Source organism: Lithobates pipiens, unplaced genomic scaffold (genome assembly GCF_037356315.1).
Source record: "Lithobates pipiens isolate NorthernLeopardFrog02 unplaced genomic scaffold, aLitPip1_a1.2 Scaffold_18, whole genome shotgun sequence".
Taxonomy (NCBI): Eukaryota; Metazoa; Chordata; class Amphibia; order Anura; family Ranidae; genus Lithobates; species Lithobates pipiens.
In genome coordinates, this window is record NW_027507758.1 from 485,422,357 (window position 1) to 485,444,729 (window position 22,373).

Genomic DNA, 22,373 nt, shown 5'->3' on the forward strand with positions numbered 1-22,373 from the left:
TTACCTGAGCCCCATCTCTCTCCAGCGATGCCCACGAGTGTCTAAGCCTTCTCTTCTGATTGTCTGAGACACAGCAGCGGCACCATTGGCTCGCGCAGCTAAGTCAGTCAGCCAATCAGGGGTGAGAAGGTGGGGCTCCATGTCTAAATGGATACACAGAGCTCTGACTCGGCTCGGGTGCCCCCATAGAGAGCTGCTGGCTGAGGGGGCTCTCGATAGGAGGGAGGGGCCAGGAGCAGCAAAGAGGGACCCAAGAACAGGAGAATATGGGCTGCTCTGTTCAAAACCACTGCACAGAGGCGGCAAGTATAAACTTTTTAAATAACTAAAGACATTACAATCACTTTAAACACTTTGTTGCAGAGTCCTACCTGTTGCTGCTCTGCAGAGTATTGATTTTCTGTTGCAGAGGAAGCCTAAACCAACCTGTATCTTAACGCAAACTTCTTGGAAAATCAGTAAGGCAATCACACAAACAGGAATTTACATTTATGGGGGACTTCTGTACAGCAATGGTATACGGTTCCCAACCAGGTTGCCATAATGCATTGTATTTTACAGAAACCACAGTGCTGCTGCTTAAAAAGGAAAGATAATTTGTATACAATTTCAATATGGCTCATGTAGCAATTGTATGTGTCAAATTTTTATTTGTCATTTTTTTCAAAAGTTGTTACCCTTTAAATACTTGAAATCAGATAGCAAGATGATCAGCAATGACAGGTAGGCAACTGGGAATTGCAGAATGAGCAGCAGCAAGTACAGCCAACATGTTTCTCTGGGAAAGCTTTCCTTCAATGAATTCCTCTTGACAAAGTGCTGCTATCAGAATTCAACTCAAGCACCACCTGCTGGTGAAATCTGGTTTTATAGGGCAAAAATAAAATGTAGTTTTGTGCCAATTACTGTTTTTCTGTCTTTGGGCAGTTAAAGTCAGAAAGAAACATACATTTATTAACGACCACAAAAAGATTAGAAAATAAAAAAGGCATGATTATTCGCTTACCTTATTGTCCTTTATATAAAGTGCAAGCATCTCTTCCCGGCCGTACCGATAATCTGCAAGTTTGTACTTTGGCAATGCTGGGGAAAGTGGTGGGGAAATAACAGAACCCCCGCTGGATAGAGCCCTCAGCCTGCAATAAGCAAGAAACAGCATTAAAATGCAACTGCCTTGTAAGGTTTGACTAGCTACTATGTTAATAAGGAAAATACTTAAGCACTTAAAAGTAGAATTCTGGGATAAAACTAAACCTAATCCAAAAACGGCTCCCACCCCCCTTTTATCACCTATGCCAACTACCCTGTATAAGAAAGCTGTATACATTTACTTACCTATTCTAAGACGGCTCTGGTCCGGTCATGTGATCTCACCTGTGTCAGCCTGCAGAGGGGAGCAAAGAGCGCCGACAACTGCTGGAATGCCTCAGTGGTGGTCCTACAAGCAGCATCTTTGGGGCGTATGAATACACCGCTCCTAAAACACCACTGCTATTGAAATCAATGGGCAGCGCTAACGAAGCGCCTGCAAAGCGGCAGTGGCGCTTTTAACACTTTTTCAGCCAGTAGCAGGGGTTACAAGCACCCCGATAAAATGCTTTACCGCCAACACGCTCCCCCCCCCCCATCCCCAGTGTGAATGTGCTTACCTGCTCTTGAACTGTATTTCCACTTTTGCAGTAAAATTTGAGAAACCCTCTCCATTCCAGGCATGCACGCAGGCTACCTCTAACCATCTACTCATCCATCAGAATTATAATTAAATATAATCTTCCAGTATTACCCCAGGGGACACTTGATCTACCTTCTCAGCCATGAGATAACAGAAAAAGGAGACAACACAGGCTGATCACACCACAAAAGATGGCACTAGTGGCCTTGCCAGATTACTCAGGGTTTCATCACCAACACGCCAAATATTCAGACGTCAAGAGATGTCTTCATAAATATGTTAATCTGTATGCAACCATATACCCAGCCAAACTGCAGTTGTTAGCCAAGAGCAATACCTTCTTACGCCTGCTGCGGTGTGACTGGACAAGAAAAAGTGACATCTCCACAAACCCTCAACTACATTTGCGCCATGACTAATCTGTAATGAGTGCAGTTTTAGAACTTTAGCGGGATCTCCATCTACAGAGTCCGGCTTGCAAACAGATAATGGTAGAGGTCAACCGATATATTGGCTGATATTTGGCTTTTTTTAAAGTTATACAACTTAGGCCGATTACTGACCGCACCATGCCCGTCGACACACGTGTTCCTGCTCCCTTCCTCACACTCCATTGGCAGAGCGGCGTTTGATGCTTGCCAGAGATCACACCGACATCACAGCTGAATTTTGACAGCTGGTCTCTCTGCATTCAGTTACATATAGTGTAACTGTGAAACTGGCATTTCAGCTCAGTGTGAAACCTGCCAGTGCTAACCAGTGCCACCTGCCAGTAAAAGAAAAATCGGCTGCAAAAATTCGGCATTGGCCAAAGAAAACCCCATATCAGTCGACCTCTAGATAATGGTATCCTGGACTGTGACCATCCATCCATCCATCCACGTATGCGTCCTGCTTCTTTTAGAATCCCTGCTTAAATGCTCCTGGGGAAGTGCCATTTTTTCTGCCCTGTCGGTATTCTCCATCACTGATTTGTTTGCAGGAAACACATTACTGCTGAAACAATTTTTCACATGAAAAGGGAGGCAATACCACCTTTTCACTCAACATATACATCATACTCTTGCAGAGTTAGCCATTGGCTGCAATTGCCTTTCGGATGCCAATCAGCTGCTGCATTTCCAGCATTTCCTGCATTTCCAGCAATGTTCTACTGTACCGGCTGATTTAAGCTGATAGTCGGCCAGTGGCATTTTTAGGCCTCTTGCAACATATCGTATTTATCGGCGTATAAAAGGCACTTTTTTCCCCTTAAAATCAGGGGAAAATCACGGGAGCGTGTTATACGCAGATCCTCCACCATTTTTGAGCCTCTTCGGTGGCTTTGAGCCGCCTTCGGCCCTTCTCGGTGGCTTTTGCCCATCTTCCGCCATTCTCGTCAGCTTTTGGGCTCTCTAGGCAGCCGAAAGCCACCGAGAAAGGCCGAGAGCGGGCAAAAGCTGACGAGAGCCGCCAAGATACACAGGACATCCGGCTCTGTATCTCGGCGGCGCCATTTAAAAAAAAAAAAGCTGCAAATAAAACAAGGCTGCAATTGACAATGACAAGGGTACAACGATGGACAAGGCTGCATGACAAAGCTGCATTTGACACTGACAAGGCTGCAATGATGGACAAGACTGCATGACAAAGCTGCAAATAATGGACAAGGCTGCAGATGGACACTGATAAGGCTGCATTGATGGGCATTTAAATGTAAGTTTTTGTTTTTCCTTAAAATTCCCTCCTAAACTTGGGGTGCGTGTTATACGCCGATAAATACGGTATTTGATTTTACAGAAGAATGCACAGCACTTGTTTACGTGCTTGTGTGCATAGGCACATTAGAATTAATGGGTTGTATTTTAGCTCAGTAAAAAAATAAAATAAAAAAGCTGCACTGAGCTTTTTCAAGCTGCAGTGTGCAAGAGGCCTTAGAGAGTGTAAGCTCTTGATACGAGTTGTCTTAGCCAACTTGCCACATTGGATTTTAAGGAAGGATGTGCTTTGCGAGGCCCTGATGTCAAAACAAAGAAATCTCTGAACTAGCTTTTTTGCAATGAGCCGTTCCTGATTCTTCACAAAGACAACATAATCTTGCTCAGAAGACCTACCTTTTTGCCTAAGGTGATATCTAACTTCTAGCTTAACCTCCCTAGCGGTAATCCCGAGTCTGGCTCGGGCTGCAATTTAAGTACCACGAGCGGTAAACCCGAGCCAGACTCGGGATCGAATCGCTGGATACAGGGAGGATACAGGAAAAGGTTACTTACCTCGTCCCCTGGATCCAGCGATGTCCTCCATGCTGTGTGTGCGAGCTGTCCTCCGCTCGATTCACACAGTGCCCGAGTGTCGCCAAGCTCCGTTCCCTGCGACATTACGATGCACGGGAGCGGAGATCGGCGCCAAATTCAAAAAAGTAAAAATACACAAAACACATACAGTACTGTAATCTTACAGATTACAGTACTGTATAAAAAATACACATCCTCTTTGTCCCTAGTGGTCTGGCCAGTGACCTGAATGTAGTTTTATATTATAAAGAAAGATTTTTTTTCTGCCTGCAATTTGGAGATTGTCCATAGCAACCAAAAAGTGTCCCTTTACGTCAAAAGTGATTTTAGAAAATCACTAGAAAACAGCGATAATAAATTATAATCACTTGCAGAATTAAGCGACAGCGATTTGTGGGGAAATTCATCATCAAACACTAAATCTAATGACAGCGACAATTCTGCAAATGAGCAAATTTCAGTGTTTTTGGATTTGATTACATTACTGAATTTTTATTTATTATCATTATTTATTATATTATAAACTTTATCATACCCAGGATGTCTACTAGACTCTGGTTTGAACAGATTTAAGAGAGTTATTCCTAAGAATTGCAGGCCTACAATATAAAACGCCAAATTTCCATGCAAAATAATTGTACCGCTTTCATCACCTAAAATCTGAAATAATTATACTGCCAGGGAGGTTAAAGCAGAGTTCCACCCAAAAAATGGAACTTCTGCTTTAAGGGAAGGTGACCCCCTGACATGCCACATAAAGAAGCTGTGACTTAAATTCTGGTAGCTCTGACAATTTCCAGACAATGAAGGACAATTTTTTTTGGGGTGCTTAACAACATGGCACAAGGAGAGAAGGGTCTTCGTTAAAGCGGAGTTCCACTTAAAAAATAAAAATAAAAAAAGTCAGCAGCTACAAATACTGCAGCTGCTGACAATCAGGATACTTACCTGTCCCAGGGTCCAGCGATGCAGGGGAACGAAGCCCCACTCATCTCCCCCTCCTCTCTGTGGCGCTAGTATAGGCACTGTGGGTGCCCGTCTGTGGCTTCACGCCGTGTGTGGCCGGGCAATCTTTTGGGACACATCAAAAGGCCCAGATGATTGCCCGGCAGAGAGGGAAGGGGGAGAAATGATCTCCCTTCCAGTACCCCGGGAGGGAATGGGAGCTGGAGCCAAATGTGGCATGTCGGGGGGGTTACCTTCCCTTAAAGTGGAAGTTTCATTTTTTGGTGGAACTCCAATTTAAGGTAGAAGTTAGATATCGCCTTAGGCAAAAAGATAGGTCTTCGGCGCAAGATTACGTTGTCTGTGAAAAATCAGGATTGGCTCATTGCAAAAAGAGCTAGTTCAAACACACATCTTACAGATGAGAAAGAAAAAATTATCCAAAGCGTTCTCTGGTGGGTTCAAAGGGTGGTTTCTGGGTGGAGAACCAAATTAAGATCCCGAGGAATCAGTAAGTACTAATACAAGAAACCTTAAATAAAAGGTAGTTACTAGAGCTGCACAATTAATCGTTAAAAAAAACGCGATCTCGATTCACCCTCCCTGACGATTTCTCCCGCTGAGAGTAGGCGATTCTTTCATATAAAGAAGTGGAGAGATTATGTGCTCACTCAGCTGTCGAAAGCATTCCGGGCAATCTGCCAAGTTAGGAACTTGAAACATTGTAAATAACCCTTACTTCTTAGATCAAAGGGATAGAACTTCTTGTGTAAACAAATAATCACATGTAAATGCAGGAAGTTTAACCACTCAATCTTTTTCTGACACTTAAGTTAAAAGAATTTTTTTTTGACCATATCATTATATATATATATATATATATATATATATATATATATATATATATATATATATATATATATATATATATATATATATATATATAGCAGAGACCTTAGGGAATAAAATGGCAATTGCTGCAATTTTATGTCACACTGTATTTGCCCAGCAGTCTTTCAAATGCAAGTTTTTGGGAAAAAATACACCTCAATAAATAAATAAAACACAAAACAGTAAAGTTAACACAATTTTTTTTTTTTGTTTTAATGTGAAAGATGTTGCGCCGCGAGAATCGTGATCTATCGTCTAAGTAAAAAAAAAATTGTGATCCTCATTTCAGCCAGAATCGTGCAGCTCTAGTTGTTACCAGAAAAAAATAAAAGTATATTTTAACCAAACACACTTAACTGTCTTCCCTAATCAATCCAGTACTGTCCCATCTCCCTAGTCTCACAGTAGACAGTGCAGCGGGAGCCACTGGGGACTACTGCTGTCAGTCAAATCCTGTGGAGGAAGAAGGAGTGGGGGCATGGCTGAGCCACGCTGTGTGCATCGATGAATGCACACTGCCTGGCTCCGAAGCACATCCACACAATTGCCCCTCATATCACCTGGCTTTCAATGAGGACACCTGCAGGAAGAGGCAGGGGACCGCCAAAGAAGAGGTAAGGGACCGGCTCTGTGCAATATTGTTACACAGAGTAGATATAGGCGACTCCTGCTGCTGTATCAGAGCCAAATCGGGAGCAAGAGCCCCGAGAGTGGCTCGGTTTTCATGCACATCGCTGGATCGATATGGGGCTCAGATATGCAAGGTAAAAAAAAAAAAAACTTCTGCCTTTACAACTATTTTAAGTCACGATTATAAGAAGGCATGAATGCATGGTATAGACTAGGATTAAAATGCCTGTGTTTATACCAGGAATTACCAGGTAGGATAGTACATTTTTCTGGAAGTGACTATTCTGACTTTGAGCACTGTGGGAATGAAAGAATCAGAGATTAAGACGCGAGTTTCAAAAGCCACACTGTTATAAAGCCAGTGACTGAGGAGCAGAACAGGGGGCCCCAAGTTAGATGGTCTGTTTGCAAGAGTTTAGGGACCATCTCCTAAAAGTTTTACTCCTGCCCTACTTTGCAGGGCGATGGAGGCAGAGTTCACACTGGAGGAAAGGCATACAAGCCAGAATGGGGTCCAGGGAATTACCAGAGCATCTAATGCCAGCCCTAGAAGATCCTCGGTCCTTGCTACAAACAGGGGTAACTTGTATGTGGAGGCCAGGATGTCCACATTTCAGACAAGAGATCAAAGATGTCAGCATGAAGGATCCATTCCCATTCGTCCAGAGAGTGACAGCAGAGGTAATCTGCCTTCCAAATGCCAACTCCTGGGATGTGAACAGCAGAGGGCTACGCAGTGTTTCTCCTCTCACAGGATGATCAGAGACTTGCTTCCATCAAAGCTGATGCTTTCTGGCAACCCCCCCTTTGGTGGTTGAAATTGTCCGCTGTTGTGGCATTGTCTGACTTTACCCTGATCTGGGGACTGTGAAAAAAGGGGTTCCAGTGAGTCAGAGCTAGTTTTATTACTCAGAGCACCAAGATATTTATAGGAAGTTTGGTTTTGTTGGGTGACCATGTGCCCTGGAAAGGCCTAGGATTGGAACACTCCTCATCAGCCTCAGAAAATCTCACTGGAGAGATGTCCCTTAGATCTGAGAATGATCTTCAAGAGAAATTTAGCTTACAGGAAGAAAAACTTTGGCCTGAGCTGTGTCCTGAATGAAGCCCAAATATTCTAAGCAAAGTCAAGGTCTGAGCTCAAACTTTTCAAAGTTAATTACCAAACCAAAGGCAAGAAGCATATTAATAGCCATTTAGGAGGTTTGCAAATAGTTGAAGGGGAAATTAGTTCTTCAGAAGGATGTCATCTAGGATGCCCGAGTTCTGAAGAGGGAAAGAACAAATGCAAGAATATTTGAAAATACTCTGGATGCAGATAGGCCAAAAGAAAGTAAAACAAATTGGAAGTCCCCTGCGCATTCCTCTTAGGACCTTTAAGTCCATGGAGACCCTCATCAACACGTTCGTGCGGGGCCCATCCCGTCACAAGCTCTCGTGGAGTACCTTGAAATGTCCTGCCCACTTGGGTGGCACTGCCCTACCGGACCTCTCCTATTTGGCTTCCCGACTGTCACACTTTTACTACTACAACCAAAGACCGCTACACCGCCTTGGTGTGCTCCCCGCACATCGACCAGGTCAGTCATCCATTCCGCCTACTCATGCGCGGCACTCAGTGACTTCCCATCCAGAGGAGCACTATGCTGTTTCACCATTGCTCTATCTGGCAGCAGGCTATGTCCATTACTGTGGCCCCCAGATTCCACTCCCACACCCCCCTTTGGGATAACCCCTCGCTCCCTAAACTACTTACTATCCCAGACCACCTCCAATGGATAACCAAGGGAGTTCTCTTCCTCTCCTAGGGCATCGCTAATGGAATGATCAGACCGTTTCAAGCCCTAAAAGAAGAGTTTGGCCTCCCCAACCGAATGCTCTTCCGCTACTTCCAACTCCGACATGCCCTTGGCTCCCAGTTCGGAGTTTCTGTCCCCAGACTTGAGTCGTTGCCGCTCGTGACCATGGTCCTCGGCCACGACCCTAAAAAAATTATATCTTTCTTTTACAACCACTTGCTCACGCGCGTACCGAATCAAGTCCAGATGGGAAGCGGATGTTGGGGCTCTTGAGGATGGGGACTGGGAAATCACGCTGACCACCCCTAAGATGGTTTCCCCTAAATTATCAGACAGGCTCACCCACCTTTACATGCTTCACAGATCCTACCTAACCCCCATCCGCCTGTCCAGATTTAGACCCAACCACAGCCCGGTATGCCCTAAGTGCGGTGACCCCCAAGCCACATTTTACCACCTACTGTGGTCATGCCCCAAGCTGCAGGACTATTGGATCCAGGTTGTTGAATTCCTCCACTACCAAATGGGATCCCCACTGTCACTGCCCCCGCCAGTGTTTACTTGGCATTCTCCTAGTATCCGAGGAGGCAAGGATCCCAACCATCTTCCTCCAAAAGACTATTTCTCGCCAGGATGCAAATAGTTTGCACGTGGATGAGTCCAACACCCCCCACTGTCTGGGAAAGGAAGGCAGCGGTTAACGCTACCCTTGCCTTCAAAAAGATGATCTCTAAACATAGAGGGTGCCCAGGCAAGTTTGCCAAGATTTGGGATAGGTGGGGGGATTCCAACACTTGCACAGAGTGAATGCACCCCAGGACTACTCCCCATTCTGCTAGGAGCCTGTATGCCATCACCCGTTGGCCCTCGCATGTGACCTGGGGGTCCCCAGCCGCGGCTGGCGCACCCCTACCCCTGTCCTCCGGGCGGCCCCCTACAGAATATACTGCATGCTCACCTATGGCCCTCATCTTCTGAGCCCTTCAGCCTTTTGAACACACTCTAATACTGTCTATGTATTATTTGTAACATATTGTTAACAGCTGCTCTATCCTTGTATTTGGTGCATGTTGCACCCTACACATGTTTATATTGTCCTGTTTTTAAAATGCTCAATAAAGGTTTTTTTTTGACTAAGTAAAACAATTTGGAAGTCACTTCCCACTGCAAAGCATAGAAAGCTCTGGTGAGATGGGTAAATGGGAATATGTAGATAAGAATCTTGAATGTCTACTGATGCTAAAGATTCCCCTCGTCTCAGACACACAAAACCTACCTTGTCAATTCCATGCGAAACTTTGAAACAAGGCGGCACTTGGTTTGGGGGTTTTAAATCCAGGCTAGGACAAATTCTGCCTTTGGTTTTGGCTCAGTGGCTAGCTTTGAAAGAATCCTTTGAATCTGTCTATCAGAGGAACCATAATGACCAAATGCCTGAGGAAAGAGATGTTTCAGTGCAGCCTGCAGATCCAACTGTCCTCAAAAAGAGTTTGGTTGGTTTGATAGGGAAAAAATTAATAAAAAATAAGGGCTTAGAACTTAGAACTCTATTTTATGCCCCTTTGAAACCACCAACTGAAGCCACATGTCTGGGACATCTGTGATCCAGAAAGAAGCAAACAGCTTAGGTGTGAGTGCGTAGTTCATTATGAAGGGCTCTTTGGGGTGGACTTGGTAGGTTTTTGAAACAAAGGACAAAGTTTTGGATTGAAGATGAAGACCGAGGACAGCAATGGGATGCTGCTCTTTGGAGGTAGAAGCTGCAGAATAAGGGGTTATTTGAAACCTTCCACTGCAGAAATAAAAATCCTCCTTCAAAGGGCATATAGGCCAGGTGAAATTTACAAGCAGCTTTAGTTGTCCAGGCTTTCAGCCATAAAGATATTACGCATATGGATAGAAACAAGGACCATTCTAGAGATCTGTCTCATGACTAGTTCTAGGGCATCAACAAAAACCAGTTAGACTTACTGGTAACTGTTTCTAGGAGTCATCCAGGACAGTACAGGAGAGACCAGCTCCACCTCTGAAGGGCAGAAAACACAAATAGTGAATTCTTTAAAGGGCGGCCACCAGCCCCTTTCCTCAGTCTTCCCCGGAACAGCTTCTGAAACAGAAAAACACTTGTCCAAGGCTATAACAGCATATAGGGAGGGAATCCCTGCTGTTATGGGTAACTGTTTCTAGGAGTCATCCAGAAGTACAACTCTGGTTTTCTCCAGTTGTCTGCCCAGGACAGAGCAAGAGGATCAAAAAACCTACCAGATTAGGGGGAGACTACCGCCTGAAGGGCCTTGCGCCTAAGTTCTTAATAGAGCGCTAAGAGAAGGTCCAGCCTATAATGTTTAATGAACGTCAAGTAGCTTGAACATGTTAATGCCTGGCAGATTTGTTTTGGTGTCACCCCAGCTTGCTCCAGCTAAGCAGACAGCGCCCGCGTAGAGAGCCATCAGGCAGAAAAGGCAATCTTTCTTCAGTTTTGTAAGCTACTACAAATGCCTGTTTGGTCCAACAGACGATCTTACGCTTCAAAGCTCGACATCCCGCACTTTTACCAGAAGGCACAATAAAATAGGGCATTAGACTTTCTAATGCCTTCGGATAATTCCAAATAACGCAAGACACAGGCTCTTACGTCCAGTTGGTGGAATTCTGCTTCTTTAGGATTGGTTGGAGATGCACAGAAGGAGGGCACAACAATTTCCTGAACCCTATGATATTTAGATGCCACCTTCAGCAAGAACCCCAGATCTGTACGCATTACCAGCCTGTCCTCAAAGATTTGCAAAAATGGCTCTAATAGAAATTGCTTGCTGTTCACTAATGTGTCTGGCTGACAAAATTGCAACCAGAAAGGCTGTCTTAAGTGTAGCCCACTTTAAGGACAGATCTTCCTCTGGCAGACGTTTTAGTCAACCTTGTAACACTAATATATTGATGGCCAGCCCTTGGCTTAGTCTTGTAAAATTTCCAAGATGGTCGGAAACCCTTAGGGACACCTTCCTGGTGTCCAAGCATGAATAAAAAAAATCCTCCAAAATTTAAAATAAATTGCTTGGCTCACTTATTTTTACAGGAAAGCACTGTATTTACCACCTTGTCTGAAAGCCCCTTAACCTTCAGGAGGCTTTCTTCAGACACCACGCCGACAGATTTAGACTAACTTTGGCACCCGGATCGGGCCTTGAGACAGCAGATCTTCCCTCTCGGGCAACATGAGGGGAGGTGGAAAACCAGGCTCTCTTTGGCCAATACGGAATGACTATAATCATTGTATTCTTGAGCAAATTTCCTCAGTACCAAGGGAATCATTTTGAATGGGGGGAAAAGCATTGCATAAGTGAAAACACCCATTTCTGAGCCCCTTGCCCCCTTCATCCCTTTTCAATGAAAAATATGTTGAACAAATCCACCTCTGAAAGGCCCCATTTTTCTGCAATTAGCCAAAAAATGTCCCCCGTTCAGAGATCATTCTGCTTTACAGACCTGGTGGCGACTTAAGGTGGACTACGGAGATTGATCTCAGGTTGACCTCGGCCCAGGCAAAAATGGCCTTAGTCAATCAAATTAGGTAAGGGCAATGTTCCTCCCTGCTTGTTGATATACAAGACCGCTACTACGCTGTCAGAAAGGACCTGTACATGGTGATCTCTCAATTTCTCAGCGAATGCTCTCAGGGCTTCCCAAATTGCCTGACCTTTGGGACTCCATTCTGGACCAGGCCCCTGGGCCACTTTTGACCCCCAGTGGGCCCCCATGGCTATTCTGATGGACAACGGCCAATTGTTTTGAAAACAAGCAGCTGAAAGCTTTACTCTTTCCACCTTCCCCCATGAGATAGACTTTCTGCATTACAGAGTTCACCCTGTACCCTAGGTAACATAGGTCCTTGTGCCAGAGTCAGGTTTGATTTTTCTTAGATCAACCAATCCAGGTCTTCCAAAAAAGGAATGGCCACTCACATAATGTCTCTAATTGAGGCAAGGTGGGGGGCAAAAAGATAAAGGTTGTATAAATAAATACAGAATGATTAAGATCCCCTTTAGTCTCAGGGGGGCTAGTGCCTCCGCCAGGACCTTCGTGAAAATCCTGGGGGATGAGAACAGGACAAACGGCAGAGCCCGGAAGTGGAGATGGCGTACGCTCTTTCCCCACTTGATCACCACCCTCAAAAAATTCTGAGTCTTTGTGGATTGGGATATGCAACTATGCATCCCACAGGTCAAGGGAAGCCATAAAGTAAATTGGGGAGAGAAGTGTCTTTGCCGTAAAAATTGTCTCCATTCAAAACTTTTTGTAGACCACCCCTTTGTTCAGCGACTTTAAATTTAGAATTAGGCAGAGTTTTCCTGATGGTTTCTGTACCACGAAAATGTGCGAATAGAAACCCTGAATTGTCTTTTGTTGTGGTACCGGGATGAGCACCCACTGGTGTAGCAGGTCGCCAATTTGAGATAGAAGTGCTGCCACCTTCTGAGGATCCCTGGGAGGGCAAGTTACAAATGTTCTTGCGGGCGGAGTGCCCTTCAATTGAATTCGATACCGATCCCTGATTATCCTCAGTATGAAACCATTAGGGGAAATTTTTTCCCACCGTGGGAGGAACTGCACCAACCTCCCTCTCACCTGAACCACGTCATTAGGGGTTTTTTTTTTTAGAGGAGGAAAAAATGCCTCTGTTCTGTTTTCCCCTCCCAACTGTTTCTTAGTGGACATTTTAGGGGCCTGTCCCTGCAACCTCTGTGGGCGAAAAAACCCTTCTTCACAAATGAAATGAAGTCCGTAAACTTGGTCATGCAAGACAGGCATCTCTTCTTCAGTCCTGACTTCTCCGATTCTTTGGGCTGAGCCTAGACCAGGAGAAAAGGAGAATAAAAGGGGGAAACACGCTGGGTGTACAATCACCGACACCTCAGTGCTACCCCCAGCAGCCATAATTTGATTCTCAAGGCCCGCCCCCCCCCCCCCCCCCAAGTTCAGATCTAATGTAATTTAAGAGGAAGAGGTCTCCCGGGACCCCCCCCCCCCAGGCCCCCTCTCCCACCCCGTAGGCTAAGACACCCCTCGTGTTTGCCTACCTGAGCCCGCACCACTGTCATGCTGTGCCGCTGGCTCCATGGATGGATCATCCTCTGGTAACATTGCACCATTGCGCTCGTGGCCAGGATCCAGACGGCCAGCAGGTCGTGGCCGCAATTTAAAATTACCGCCAGTGATGTGCTGAAGCTCCACCCCCTCTCGCGCTCCAAGGGTCGAAACTCAAGGCCGGCCCACACCGCTCTCACTGGAAAACCCACTGGCAATGGCCCGGCAGAGGCCATTGCCAGTGGGGCACTGAGAGAGCCACACAGACGTCCAGCCCTCCCTAGGCTTACATGGGGGGAGGCGCTGGTCCCAGCTTCCACTGCAGCCTGACCAGGGGCCCTCCACCCCCCCCCACCAATCCATAGCCTGCGCCTCCTCTGATGGAGGAAACACTGGGGAAGGTGGATGGTGGCCGCCCTTTGAAGAATTTGTGTTTCCTGCCTCCGGAGGTGGAGCCTGTCTCCTGTGCTGTCCTGGACAGATGACGGGACAAAAAAAAAAAAAAAAGTGTAAAGCAGAAGGCAGTCTACAAGTGCTCTGCCATGATTTGACCCTGGAAGATCAAATCATGCAGGTTTTTCACTGCCTTAGTCCAATTAGCTGAAGTCTAGCAAGCACACTGCAGCAATAGCCGGTTGCAAAGCTGGGCCTGCGAGTTTAAAAACACTCTGATGTCATTATGCCTGCCAGCTCAGATGAGGAAGCGAGCTACAACTTTTTTTAGTTTTACACTTGGAGCTTATTCCAATCTCTAGGGAAACAGCGACTTACAAGGTTATATGCAAGTGCTTTCTGCATGTTTGGGAGTTTTTTGGAGCTTTGATTTTATACAAAATAAATATTTAAGCTGAGAGCATTAGATCTGGATTATTTTGAGGGGCACATGGATATCTGAATATCTTGCAGATATGTTTGGATTATTCTGGTGACAAGATCCCAGGTCTCATGTACAGTGGATGCAGAGCATGAGGTGGTTTAGGCGGTAGAGCTCATGGTTTTGGGAACATTGATGCCACTGAATGATTTTCTGTACACGTTGTAAAGATTAAAGTTTGGTGTTTGGACATTTTTATTACCTGTGTGTTAAAATTGTTGACACATAGTTGGACATTCGTTATGTTAAAGTTATATGCATCTGCACATATATTGTTGGTAAGATGAGGGGAGTCATTTTATTATAAGTCTCACATATACAGTACTGTGCAAAAGTTTTAGGCAGGTGTGAAATTTTTTTTGTGAAGAATGCTTTCAGAAATGTTTATTATCAATTAAACTGAAAAATGAATGGAAGGGAAATTCAAATCAAAGTGTGGTGTGACCACCCTTTGCTGTCAAAAACCGTATTATTCTAGGAATACTTGCACACAGTTTTGAAGGAACTCAGCAGGCAGGTTGTTCCAAATATTTTAGAGATTTAACCACAGATCTTCTGTGAATGTAGGCTGCCTCAAATCCTTCTGTCTCTTCATGTAATCCCAGCCAGGCTCGATGTTGAACCATGACTTTCAGGTTTTTTTACGCTGAAGATAGTTCTTAACATTTGCTTTATGTTTGGGGCCATGGTACTGCTGCAGAACCCAGTTCCTATGTTTTTGTGGATAGGATGCGGAAGGCTAAGCGACCCAACAATGCACAAAAACATAGGAACAGGGTTGCAGAAAAATGGCAGCGGGGGCTTTCTTCGCGAAGGGCTGGAGGGTAGTACAATAATACATGTGTGCAGCCAACAGCGAAGCATGGTGGAGGTTCACTGCAAGTTTGGTGCTGCATTTCTGAAAATGGACTTGGAGATTTGGTCAGGATCAACAGTGTCCTCAATGCTGGGAAATACAAGCAGATACATATCCATCATGCCATACCATCAGCGAAGCATGAGACTGGCCTCAAATATATTATGCAGTAGGACAACAACCCCAAACATACAGCCGTCATTAAACACTACCTTTGGTGTAAAGAATAAAAAAGGAGTCCTGGAAGTGATAGGCCACCATATAGCCCTGAGCAACATAGAGTCTGTCTGGGATTACATGAAAATACAGGATTTAAAAGCAGCCTACAGCCACGGAAGATCTGTGGTTAGTTCTCCAAGGTGTCTGGAACAATCTACCGAGTTTTTTCAAACTGTGTGCAAGTGTACCTAAAAGTATTGATGCGGTTTTGAAGGCAAAGGGTGGTCACACCAAAATATGGACTTGATTTGGATTTCTCTCCTGTTGATTTACTTGCCATTTTGTTAAATTGATAAAAATAAACTATTAACATTTCTATTTCTGAAAGTATTCATAAGTCAAATTTTTTTACAACTGCCTAAAACTTTTGTTGGAAGCGCATTTTGTACGATTTTTTTCACATTGTATAATTTATTGTTTTATCAGCACTGCATTTATGGTTTATGATTAGGGTTCTGTGAGTAAGAGGATTGTGCTGGCTTGCCATTTTTTAAATGTAACTTTTTGTTGCACGGGCACATTTTGAATTTAGTTTGGCAGCTTTTAAAAGCGTCAAGTTTTTGGTCAGTGGAGCTTTTACACATCTTCTATAGGCACAATAAAGATGATCGAGATAAGAGGGTCTTCTACCACTTTTTAGTGAACTCCGTTTTCACTTGCAATGATTCTGGGAGAAGTGAAAATCTTTTCAAGCTTAACCCAATTAGTCAAATTGTTATATTTGTTCTTAAAATCGAGAATGTCTTTTTTCGACCTAGCAGGTCTCTTATGCTGCCTACACACGACCAGACTTTCCTGCAGACTAGGTCCGACGGACTTTCAGCGGAGTTCCGACGGGCTTTCCGAACGAACAGACTTGGCCACACACAAGCACACCAAAGTCCTATGGATTTAAACGTGATGATGTACAACTGGACTAGAATAAGGAAGTTCATAGCCAGTAGCAGCCCTAGCGTCAGTTTTCGTCTGGACTAGCATACAGACTAACTGATTTTTCTACCAGACTCGAGTCTGTCGGAAAGGTAGCCCACGATCAAATTGTTAGGTGGATTCGTTCCATCTGACTTTTGTTGTCGAAAAGTCCGGTTGTGTGTACGCAGCATTAGTACCCAAGGGGGAATGAAGACAGAAGCACCAAAGTTGGACAATACCATTTTTTGCACACAGAATTGAACATATCTACATTGCCAAGAATATTGCAGGAAGCAATTACATCAGGTGTATTGGAGGCTGGGGGTGAGAAATGTTCAGAGGCTTCCTCTAGCACAGCATTTAGGTCCTCTTTATTCCCTTTATGCCCTCAGTGTCTGCCCCAAGGGAGAAATTTCACTTTTGAACTCCTGTACAGGTGGCAGGGGTAAAAGAAAGAGCTTGGCACTTTTGTGCTCTGTATAGTGATGAGCGTAATAAAGCCATTCGTTCTAGAAAGTCTGACATGGTTACAGAAAAACTCTGCTTTGGTCATGTTGGCCTCCTTGAATGCCTGAGATATCGCTACAACGCCACTTCAAAAAAGTTGGGAAGCTGTATAAAATGTACATAAAAACGGAACGCAATGATTTGCGAATCTCAAACCCATTATTTTATTCAGAAATACTGTATACGAGTTGTTTAAACAGAGAATGTAGCAGGGGAAAAAAAAGTTGCGACAGGGCAACACAAGCTGGCAAAGTACAATCCCAATAACAAAAAAAAATTGTGACAGGTACAGAAACTCAGTGCAACTAAAAACAGAATGACTGAGTTGGAAAAAGGATCACCCCTCTCCTACAAATGACTTGTAAAACCAATCATGCGTAGCTAGTCACCTGCTCAATGGCACACAAAGCCATTTAACTGGTCAGCTATGGTCATTTTGATTAGCTCAGCATTAAAGAAGCTTTCCTGTAGTATCCTGTTATGGGGTTATTCCCTGCAATAAGGATTGGAGCACGTCATGATAGAAGGAAAAATGGATGGGCAAGATACTGTCAAATTCTTGAGGAAAATCTGATGCCCTCTGGCAGAAAGTTGTCAATGGGACGAAGGTTTAACCGCTAGCCGACCAGCCACCACAGTTGTACTGAAGCAGCGTGGCTCGGCTGCGCGAATTGCCATCATGCTACGTCGGTAGCATAAACGGGCACTAAGGGCGCTTGCGTGCAGCCGGAGGAGCGCACTTGCTCCCCAAGCAGATGCGAGTGCCCAGCGGTCTCAATCACCCCCGGGGCTCCTGCGATCACTCAAGGGACAGAGAAGCATGGGCTGTGTGTGCGTGTAGACACACAGTTTCCGGTTCTCTGAGCAGTGAACTGACAGATCGTCTGTTCATACAGAGTATGAACAGCGATCTGTTAGTTTCCCTGCACAGTTTCATCCCCACTTCAGTTAGAACACTCCCTAGGATACATATTAAACCCTTCAATGCCCCCTAGTGTTAACCCCTTCACTGCCAGTGACATTTTTACAGTAATCAATGCAATTTTAATCACACTGATCGCTGTATTAATGCCAATGGTCCCAAAAACGTGTCAAAATTGTCCGATGTGTACTTCATAATGTCGCAGTCACGATAAAAATCGCTGATCGCCATTAGAGGTCGACCGATATGGGTTTTTCTCTGGCCGATGCCGATATGTAGAAATCATGGCGGCCGATAGCCGATATATGATGCCGATTTTTTTGGGCCGATATGTTAGGCCGATTTTATTTTATTTCTTTATTTTTTTCCTTTTTTTTAATATATATATATATATATATATATATATATATATATATATATATATATATATATATATATATATATATATATATATATATATATATATATATATATATATTTTTTTTTTTTTTTTTTTAAATCCCCCTTGATCTAACACACCTTTCCCACTGGGGCGTTTTTCAGGCGCTTTTGGGCTAAAAATAGCGCCTGTAAAGTGCCTGCAAAATGGCTCCCCTGCAGTCTGTGTGAAAGACAGAGTGCTTTCACACTGAGACGATGCGCTGGCAGGATCTTAAAAAAAAAGTCCCGCAAGCAGCACGTTTGGAGTGGTGTATACCGCTCCTCCACCACTCCTGCCCATTGATATGAATGGGCACCACTGCCGAAGCGCATGCAATGCGATTTGGCAGCGGTGCTTCATGGGCGCATTTAACCTCTTCCTTGGCCGCTAGCTGGGTTATATGTGCCCCACTAGCAGCCAAATAGCACCGCTAAAATGATGGTAAAGAGCCGCTAAAACTTGCGTTTTACCATCAACGCCTGCCCGCTCCAGTGTGAAAGCGGCCTTCATAAGTGATACAGAAAATTTCTTACATTTAAACATTTATTAAACAAAACAAACCTCCAATCAGTTTACTTGTATGTATGATTTAGATAAAAAAAAAAAAAAAACCTATGTATTAAATAAAAACAGGTAGTCAAAACTTTTGGACAAAAAAAAAAAAAAAAAAAAAAAAAAAAGGGCTAACTTTACTGTTTTTATTTTATTTTTATTTTTATTTTTTAAATAGTGTATTTTTTTCCCAAAAAAATGCATTTGAAAGACCTCTGTGCAAATGCCGTGTGACATAAAATATTGCAACAACCGCTATTTTATTCCCTAGGATCCCTGCTAAAAAAATATATATAATTTTTGGGGGGTCTAAGTGATTTTCTGGCAGAAAATACAGGATTTTTACTTGTAAGCAACAAGTGTCAGAAAAGATTTAGTCTTTAAATGGTTAAACTGAGAACTTCTACACACAGAGATGACTTCATTCATTCAGTGTAAACATTGTATCATTTTGTTCTTTTCTTGGCAGACTGCCCAGAGAGGAGGAAGACGTTTCTATGGCAACTTACACTGACTTCTATACAGAAGTCATTTCAAAGTCCCGCTGTAGTTCTAAATCGGCTTTTTATCAGCACAATCGGCCGATGCCAATTAAAAAACGGCAAATATCGGCCGATATATCGGTCGACCTCTAATCGCCATTACTAGTTTAAAAAAAAATTATAAAAACATTCATAAAACTATCCCCTATTTTGTAGAATCTATAACTTTTGCACAAGCCAATCAATATAGGCTTATTGCGATTTTACTAAAAAAAATATGTAGAATATGTATCGGTCTAAACTGAGGGAAATTTTTTATATATATATATATATTTTTTTTTTTTTTTGGGGGGGGGGGATATAGCATAAAGTTAAATGCTTTCTTTTTAAATTGTTGCGTTTTGTTTATAGCGCAAAAAAGAAAAAAAAAAACCGCAGAGGTGATCAAATACCACCAAAAGAAAGCTCTATTTGTGGGGGGGGGACATCAATTTTGTTTGGGAGCCACGTCGCACGACCACGCAATTGTCAGTTAAAGCGGCGCAGTGCTGAATCGCAAAAAGCGGTCTGGTCTTTGGCCAGCCAAATGGTCCGTGGCTTAAACGGTTAACTTCCAACATGACAATGACCTAAAGCGCACAGCAAAAATTACCATTGAAGGAGAAAAAGGTGAATGCCCCTGCATGGCCAAGTCAGAGCCCAGACTTAAACCCCATTGAAAATCTGTGGAATGACTTGAAGACTGCAGCCCACAAATGGCCACAATAAAATTTAACTGATCTTGAGAAGTTCTGCAAAGCAGAGTGGCCAAATATTGCAAAGTCTAGATGTGCAAAGTTAGTAGACACATAGCCCAAGACTAAAGGCTGTAATTAAAGTAAAAGTCTGTTCAACAAAAATACTGAGACAAGCGAGTGATCCTTTTTCTAATTCAGTAATACTGTTTTTGTTTTTTCTGAAATGTTGGCATTAAATATTTCACATGGATGCTATAATTTGCAGTTAAAAATACAGCTGGATAAAACAAAAAAACGTGTCAATTTCAGGCTGCAAAGCAACAAAATGTGGTAAAAAAAAAAAAAAAAAAAAAAAAAAAAAAAAAAAGGGAAGCGATTCTTTTCTATACCCACTGTACTCTGCTCTAACAAGCTGGAAGGTCCCTCTCTCCTTTAGTCCAAAAGACGTGGTGCCCACGGTTACCAAACAGGTAACATTTTGTATTCGTCTGACCACAGACATCTTTCCACTTTGCAACAGACCATTTAAAACTGCGTCGTTTCTGGATCATGTTCAGATATGGCTGCTTTTTCCCCTCCATTCTTGGACAGAGTAAGGGAGGGTCCAAACCCGTCAGTTTATTTTTTGCCATGCGTGTTCCATCAGGGAGACTTCCCTTCACTTCCTGTCCCATGGTCAAAACAGGAAGTAAGGAAATCCCTGCAAATTAGGGGAATCCCTTGGGGACCCCCAGTCCTCTAGAACTAGTGTACCCATCGGAAGATTTCCACTCTCACTTTTCTGGGAACAAACCACATTTAAACTTTCAATTATAACGGTAAACAGGACAAATCAAGAGTGACTCTCCCCAACAGGAGCACAGACAGCACTATAAACTGAAGGAGTATGTAGTAACCTGGGTGTAGACTGTCCTGTAGATATGTCGTTCAGGCAAAAAATTTCCATTTCAGTCTTTTTTTTTTATTTCATTGAATTAATGAGCATCGTATGTAAGATATTACTCTGCTTAGCTCACTCCTGGAATGCTAAATACCATCACCAATACTGTCATATTGACCCCTGTATTTATATCAAAGATCAAATCAGCGTGTTACTTTTTTTTTTTTTTAGGGTGCCCAGCAACACACTACATAGAAGCTTGATGTGTTAAATTATTATCGATGTAAGCAGCCATTTCTCAGTGTTTAAACACAAAGTGTTCAGATTACACCCCCCCCCCCCCCCCCATTTCAGTCCCATTAATAGCAGTGCTAGAGCACAGACAAGTCTAACGTTGATTTTAAATGATGTGTTTAATACATCAATTTTTTCCTACTTTTCAAATTTAACAGATCTGAACTTTTTTTTTTCAATGTGTTCTTCAGGCTGATAAAATTATGGCTGTAAAAACTGAGCAATTACTAAATATTTGCTTAATGAATGGGTAGCCCTTCAATACAGGACCCAGAAGCTAGTGGAGACCACTGTAGAAGTGGTGCCTACTACAGTGATTTACAACTGCCAAGAGGATCCCACAAGTTTGACACATACGTATGCACAGCCATAACATTATAACCACTGACGGGTAAAGGGAATATCCTGTTACAATGGCATCTGAAAAATTGTGGAACATACTATGCAGAAAGTGAACATGTTGTCCATGAAGTTGATGTAGGGGAAAGAAGGAAAAAAAAATGGGCATTGCAGTTTGTTGTTTATGGGGCTGTGAAGCACAAAAGCTTCTAAAGTGGTCACATGATCATCAGTACTCAACCACAGAGCAATGGAAAAAAGGTTGCCTGGTCTGATGAATCACGTTTTCTTTCATATCATGTGGATGACCAGGTGCGTGCGTCACTTACCTGGGAAAGAGATGGCACCAGGATGCGGTATAAGTTGGCAGAGGCAGTGTGATGTTTTGGGCAATGTTTGCTGGGAAACCTCGGGTCCTGCCATTCATGTGGATGTTACTTTGGTGCTCATGCCTCAATGAGTCTGGGCTGTTTTAGCAAAAGGGGGCCATAATCAATATTAGGTGGGTGGTCAATGTTATGGCTGATCAGCGTACAAACTTTCACTGGTCCAGCTAAAAATGATCATACCTGGAATTCATCTCTAATCCTAAGGCATGGTGTTCAAATGCACTCCATAACTAATGAGATCTGCCAGCAAAGTACAGACAGGGTTAATTATGTTAAACATAGCAGAAAAAAAACTTCAGTTTTGGAGCTTTCAGATAAGTGCAGGTAAAATCAAAGCAGTCTTTTGAATTATGCTATGTAAACATGTAACAAATATAACATAGGTGTTAATCCATTTTGGCGACAAAAGTGGAAAAACACTTTAAAAGGCAGCACCAGCTGGTACATCTGAACATTAACATAGTTCCCATAAGAAGCATTTCAGATTAGGACTCTAAAAACAAAAGTTAATACTGCAATTGCAGTAATAACTTCTGTTTTTAGAGTCCCAATCAGAAATAGTTCCCATAACAGTTGACGAGCCAGGCGTTTGGGTGAGTCTCCAGAAGAAACCGCACTTTGATTGGGATCATCAGGAACACAGACCTCTAAATGCCGGCTAGGTAAGCTGTCCTTAAAGCGGTTCTGCACCTTT

At 43.4% G+C, this 22,373-nt stretch overlaps 1 protein-coding gene across 5 annotated transcripts in view; it reads right to left on the reverse strand.

Moving 5' to 3' along the window:
• Window positions 1–22,373, reverse strand: part of GIGYF2 (GRB10 interacting GYF protein 2) — a 268,385-nt gene that overhangs the window by 185,016 nt on the left and 60,996 nt on the right. For all 5 annotated transcript variants that reach the window (XM_077488487.1, XM_077488486.1, XM_077488485.1 and 2 more), the window contains exon 3: window positions 1,007–1,136. In XM_077488487.1, coding sequence (XP_077344613.1) covers window positions 1,007–1,136 — 130 coding nt within the window. The remainder of the gene's footprint in view (window positions 1–1,006; window positions 1,137–22,373) is intronic.